This window comes from Poeciliopsis prolifica, unplaced genomic scaffold, assembly GCF_027474105.1.
Source record: "Poeciliopsis prolifica strain line A6 unplaced genomic scaffold, Auburn_PproV2 SCAFFOLD001, whole genome shotgun sequence".
In the NCBI taxonomy this organism is placed as follows: domain Eukaryota; kingdom Metazoa; phylum Chordata; class Actinopteri; order Cyprinodontiformes; family Poeciliidae; genus Poeciliopsis; species Poeciliopsis prolifica.
The window spans coordinates 13,891,758-13,897,757 of record NW_026562376.1 but is presented as its reverse complement, the minus strand read 5'-3'; the positions used below and the strand labels follow the sequence as shown (position 1 = coordinate 13,897,757).

General features: G+C 38.1%; 1 protein-coding gene across 1 annotated transcript in view; it reads left to right on the top strand.

The window, feature by feature from the left end:
* The first annotated feature begins 538 nt into the window (after positions 1-538).
* Positions 539-6,000, top strand: part of LOC129365295 (inactive serine protease PAMR1-like) — a 31,184-nt gene continuing 25,722 nt past the window's right edge. The window contains exon 1 of the mRNA XM_055038428.1: positions 539-799. Coding sequence (XP_054894403.1) covers positions 643-799 — 157 coding nt within the window. The 5' untranslated portion in view covers positions 539-642. The remainder of the gene's footprint in view (positions 800-6,000) is intronic.

Below are 6,000 nucleotides of genomic sequence, written 5' to 3'. Positions count from 1 at the left end.
TGTTTAATCATGAGAAATCGGAGGAGTGGCTTTTAAACACAGTGGGTGTGCTATTCACTTAATCTCAAATTAATTACTTGTCTTCATTCTATTGTAAAACGCTTACTGCTCTCTGAGACTAAACACAGCTGCGGCGTTTTTTGCTTGTGTGAACTTGAATAACACCGACCTCAGGATTTTTTTTATTCATGAACACACATCCAGTGACAGAGACGTAAATTCTGTCACCGCATAATTGACAGGATCGTGGCAGAGAGGGTGTGGGACACAAACCGGCTGTAACACATTTCAGCTCTGCGCGAGCGTGCGTGTGTGTGAGATCATTATGAGTTATAAGCATAAAACACTTGCTTTCATTCATCAGCTGTGATATTGGTGTTTAAGGCAAGGGGAGTTTTTCCTTTTTCTTTTCTTTTTTTTTTTTTTTTTTTTTTTTTTTTGGGAGACCACTGCCAGTGGAACTCCTTTCCAAGGCTGGGCTGTAACTTGAACCCCAGGAGCTGCAAGAGAGGGAGAAACTGAGAGAGAAAGACACTGGGCAAGAAAGAGGGAAATAAAAGGAAGGGGGAGGGAAGGAATGAAAGGCAAAGAGAGAGTAATGTCAGCTGAGTTCAGAAAGTAAACAGAGGCACAGACTGCAGCATGCTGTCCGCGGGACAAGAACAACAGCTGAGGCAAACCCACGGGAGCATTCGGGATATCCGACTGACCAACACCGTTATGTCCAGAAGAGAGGGCTGGCTCCTCTCTGTCTCCCTTATTTTCATCTCTTTGCCCTTGGGGACAGCATGGCCTTACGGTAAGAGCTGTGCTATGATTTACCTTCACTGCACTTGTTTGTCTCCCTCTTCCAATCTCAGAGTTTATTTGTCTTTTCTCATTACCCCAGCATCTGTGCTCTTGCCTTTCCCTCTCCTCTTGTCAGCCCAATCACTCTGTAACAAAAGGATCATGGGGATGTGAAGTCTGTTTTATTGCTGTTTTAGTGAATGCATACAAGTCAATGCGAGTTGTTGTCTTACATCCCTCATCATGAAACAACAATATGCCTGTGAAGTCTAGTTGAAGATAATTACTCTGTGATGTTCATCTTTTCAGCTGCTTTTGAGAGAATGCGTGGAAATGTTTTTGTTTTGAAAGAATCGCCAACAAAGCAAAAGTCAGATGGCGTCATACATTCCTGGAGGTGAATTTAGGCACTCAGAGTCCAAATAAGCCTGTTGAATCTTGGCTCATGTTCCCCATTGTCTCAGATTCCCCTCTTTAAATGCTCAAGCGTGCTGTGAGCAGGATTGTCTCTCCCTGCTTACCATGACCACTGGAACCACTGGAAGACATGACTCACATTTGAGTCAGTAACTCTTTCTAATCTGTGTACCATAAATTGTGTCTAAGACTCCCAACTGAACCTCTGCCCTCTGGTCTGATTCCTCTTCGGATGCTTCAGGTTAATTGAAAACCCATATGTACAATTAACAAGTAGTACTGGTGAGTGGGACATATGGCTGGGAAGAAACAGTTCCCTTTGGCTGATACTTATGTTGTCAGCTGAATCACTTACTGCATGTCTTGTTTCATAATCAGCTGATGATAGAACTTCTATTGCACAACAGAAGAAGGTTTCCTCTTAAAATGAGAGAGAGAAAAAAAATCCTCTCTTTGGGGGCTGTTTACACATTTGTTTCTGTTTGCATTTATGATAGTTTGGTCATGTTTTGGTGTCCCTCTTTGGCATTTTGATGTGCTTACGACTTCCTGTTTTGTATCTCCCGTTCCCTCTCCCTTGTTGTTCTGACAAGCAGAGGTGTGTTTAGTTAAAGCCCACACAGAAATTCTTTTTTTTTTTGCGTTCCTGGGCAGCGCCCACCAGAGAAGCAAGTATTCATGCTTGCATATGTAAAAAATATGTCTTAAACCAGATATTTACACACACTGCACAAAAAAAAACGTGTTTGCTTACTTATTTTCGGATGCTAAACCAGACCACATGCATTCTGGTTTAGCTTAGTCAAGATCAACATTATGTCTAGATGTTACGAAAAAAAAAAAAAGACTTAGAATTTCTCAATTTATTTATATAAATTGAAATACTTATCCATATACATATATAAAATGTCTGTGTACACACAAAAATAACCTTTTTAGCTCTGTCCATGTCTTTTCTACGGACCTGAGATCAGAGCTTTGATTTTTTGCCAAGTGTGATGTTGGTAAGAAAAACAATCTCAAAAGAAAAACAACCTTAAATTTTGGAATGGCGACAAAACATGTGACCAAACATTGAGGTCTTTGTCTTTGATTGTATTTATGAACTGCAATTGGGCTTTTTTATGCTACTGCAAAAACAATGGCCGTTTTCAGCACTTGCAGTTTCCATCCTGCATCGCATAATATTAGGGCATCACATGGTGTTAATACCACAGTTTAATTCTGTTGATTAGATTTCTACCAGGCTGTCACAAAACACAATGTATCAGGTGTTGGATTAAAGTACATCCAAGCATGTGTCGCCATCTGACCCAGTTATTGTAAATTACCTATTTTGAGTTTTTGAGGCCGTTTGTTTTCTTGGCTTTCCCAAATTGTTAACATTTTTAAATTTTTGAATTTTTAGAAAGTAAAAAAAGAAAAAAAAAGTTTCCCTGGTGTTAATAATCCCTGCTAACCTAAAATAGAAAACATTTAATCTGTTGAAATATCAAGAAAAAGGCTGTTTTTTTATATCTATTCTATTTAATTGAAAATTTGTTTTGCATACTTAAACAGAGACAGAGTAAATTAAGAAGTTCATATCAGCCTTATAATTTAAAGCTTAAAACCAGACACTTTAACTTATATACTTGTTCCGTCACACTGTTTACCCACAGAGACGAATGAGGTGGACACACATTTAATTCTGTTGCTGGTTTCCAGTCTAAGGAACCTACTCAAGTCAAGATGTGTGGATAGGGCAATCAAATCCTTGCTCTCTGGTATCTTCAGAAACACGGTGACCACATTGCTACCCTGGGATTTTCCCCTTTTGGATGATAACTAAATCACTCTGACCTCAACATACCAGACAGCTGTGGGCAGTAAGAAAAAGAAATTGAATGCTCCTTTACAACGCAAACGTACACTGTGCTTCCTCTCACAGCCGCTGTAAAAAAGTTATTTTTCCAAAATACATCAGTGTGAAATAAGATTTATTTTGTCAGGGGGAAAAGTATTTACTTAGTTGCATATAAATACTGCCAGTTGTCATTTATGGAAGGAAAATTCCTCCGAAATTGTCCCTGAACTGAGGCAAAACAAAAATATAATTGAATTTCTTGATTTTCTGGGCAAGAAGTTCAGTTATAACTAACATCAAATGAACTGATGTTAGTAAGTTGTTTGAAACTGGAAGAAGTTATATTTCTTTTTTTCTTTGATTTATTTAAAATGTACTTTGAAACAATAAAACTTGTGTGAAAGCTAACACAAGGATGGTTGCACTCAAAGGCTATAAGTAAATTCAAAAGCATTATCATGCAACAGTCTAAATTTAGCATAGTAATCTAAAATGGACTCATTGTGCTGTGACACTAGCACTGTCAAACTGTGAAAACAGGTTTGTAAATTCAAAATAGATAAAGAAGAAAACTACCACAGATAGAAACAATGCCCACTGGTTATGTTATATAAAATAATTGCTCATGCCCACTCTGTGGTTTAGACCTTAATCAAATCAGTTCCATAACATTTCTATCTAAGGAGGAGAGTATATAATAGGGCATTTTCATTAAATTCTCTGCATTGTAGATTGTCCTGTGTAAAATGTGTATGTGCATTTCCATCTGGTCTATGCCATTATAGCTCTGACTAAATGTTAAGGGTGACTGTCCTTCTGGTGACCTGCGATCTCAGCCTCTATTGCCACTTCTAGCAGGTTTTCTTCAAGGATTTTCTTGTCTTTGACGAAGAAGATCACACCCACAGCAAGATTCTACCACTACAGAACTTCACTGCAAGGATAGTCTTTTCAATTGATTGTTGACACATGTTTGCTGCATCTAATACATGGTCATAACACAGACAGCAAAATGAACAGCAAATTTATTAGTTTGCAGATGTGCCACAATTAGTCAATAAAATGACATCAGATTTCAATTGTGGGTTTTCAAAGTGTGTCTTAAGCTGTTTATAGTGGTGGTATAGTTTTTGCCCACAACTGACAGCAGCTATTTATGTGCTCCATACTTTGGAGGACAACATTAGTTTTCACTTCGAGAGAAGTCTTCCTTTCCAAATCCCAAACCGTCCACATTTTAGTTTTCGGTTGTCCAGTTTGGCTCTGAACACAACACCTGGATGCTCGTCTCAACTGGAAAAATATATTCTCCTGGGAAATTATATGTGAGGAAAATAGACTCTACATTTGAGTTTTATATTTATCTCACTTCCAAAAGAGGTGCTGTGTAGAAAATAGATTTGCTTCACTCATTTAGAGCAGATGTGGGACCATTAACTCTGTCATGAGGTCAAGTTCATCATCTGTAACACATTTGAAATGTTTTGTATAATCATAGGTTTATATTTAAGCGGAGCCTAAAATACAAAACGACCACTGACTTTAAAGTGTGAACCTTCTGGCAGTGGTTCAGAAGGTCAAAAGAGCACTACCGCAACAAGTCTGAGCAGATGTTCATAAGAATCATGGGAATTTTTACCTGTGGATTCTGGATCCATACTGATGGTTGCAACAAAGTCAGCTGCCTGAACTCTATTGACGTTTCAAGATTGCATGAGACAAAACTGAATTTGATTTCAGTCTTCATTTCCTTTCCATTATGGTTCATTAGAACTCTTTGCAAATGTTTTTGTGTAATCCATATGTTTGCCCATGCTAGCAACGTACTTTAGCAGGGACAATAAAATTCTTGGACAGAAGTTGGTATCAAAGACACAGAAGAAAAAAGAAAAACAATGAGTTGGATGATAAGCAGAAGTGAAAGAAACACTGGCAATTGACCTGCATTTGTTTTGCCTCCAAAGCATTTTATGCTTCTATACACACTCATGGTAAGCTTCACTGTAGCCACAGCTGCACAGGGTAGACCAACATCTAATCAGTGCCATCAAATTGTTTGCCTACCAAAATGGGTGAAGAGTCTTCCCCAAGACCGCTGGGACTGACTTCAGCTGGGATTTTAACCAGCAACTGACCAGTTACAGGACAAATCCCCGCACTCTGAGGTCACAGGAGAAAATTTACAATGACTTTTTTCTTAATGGACAACACTGTGGGGAGAAGCTAGGTTATCTTGCAAATATACATAAATGGCTTTAAAGTCACTTTTTTGCAGTTCTTTTTTCTTTTCACATTGTGTGTTGACACTGAAAAACCTTTGGTATTATCACCTCCAAGAGGATGTGGTGGAAATGGTATTTTTCTGAGTGTAATGTGGCTGTTCAGTTTAGCTAAAAATAGTATGGAAAAAGGGATGGGCTTGTATGCAAGGTTCAAGGAGCTCAAGTTCACATTTGCAGAGCAGGCTTGGTCAAGTTTAATTTGTTGCTCACTCGTAACCTGAAAACTGTTATTTATTGAGAATTATTTGCAAGATAAATATTTTCTTCCATAACAATCAAAATATGAAATTCTCATGTCACACCTAGTACAACCTAACTTTTTTTTTCTTTTTTTAAATCTTTAAAATTTAATATTTAGAAATCGTATCATATTAACTTATCTGGTGCATGTGCCTTACGTCTTTGAGACAAGTCAAACAGTCTTCAGGGCCCCCTGCTGGCCTGGAGGTCCAAACCGGAGAATTGTGTTCATTATACTTTGTCCAGCCTTGCCAAAATCCCAGTATTTTCTGCTATTAACTAGATGTCAAAAACTTTTTTTTTTCTTTTTTTCGATGGACTCATGCCGTGCATGCTTAACAGTCCATTTAGAAACTCTGTGTCTGGAATGGAACAAGCAGATATGTCTTACATAAGAGGAGATGAACATCCCCCACAAAAATGTGC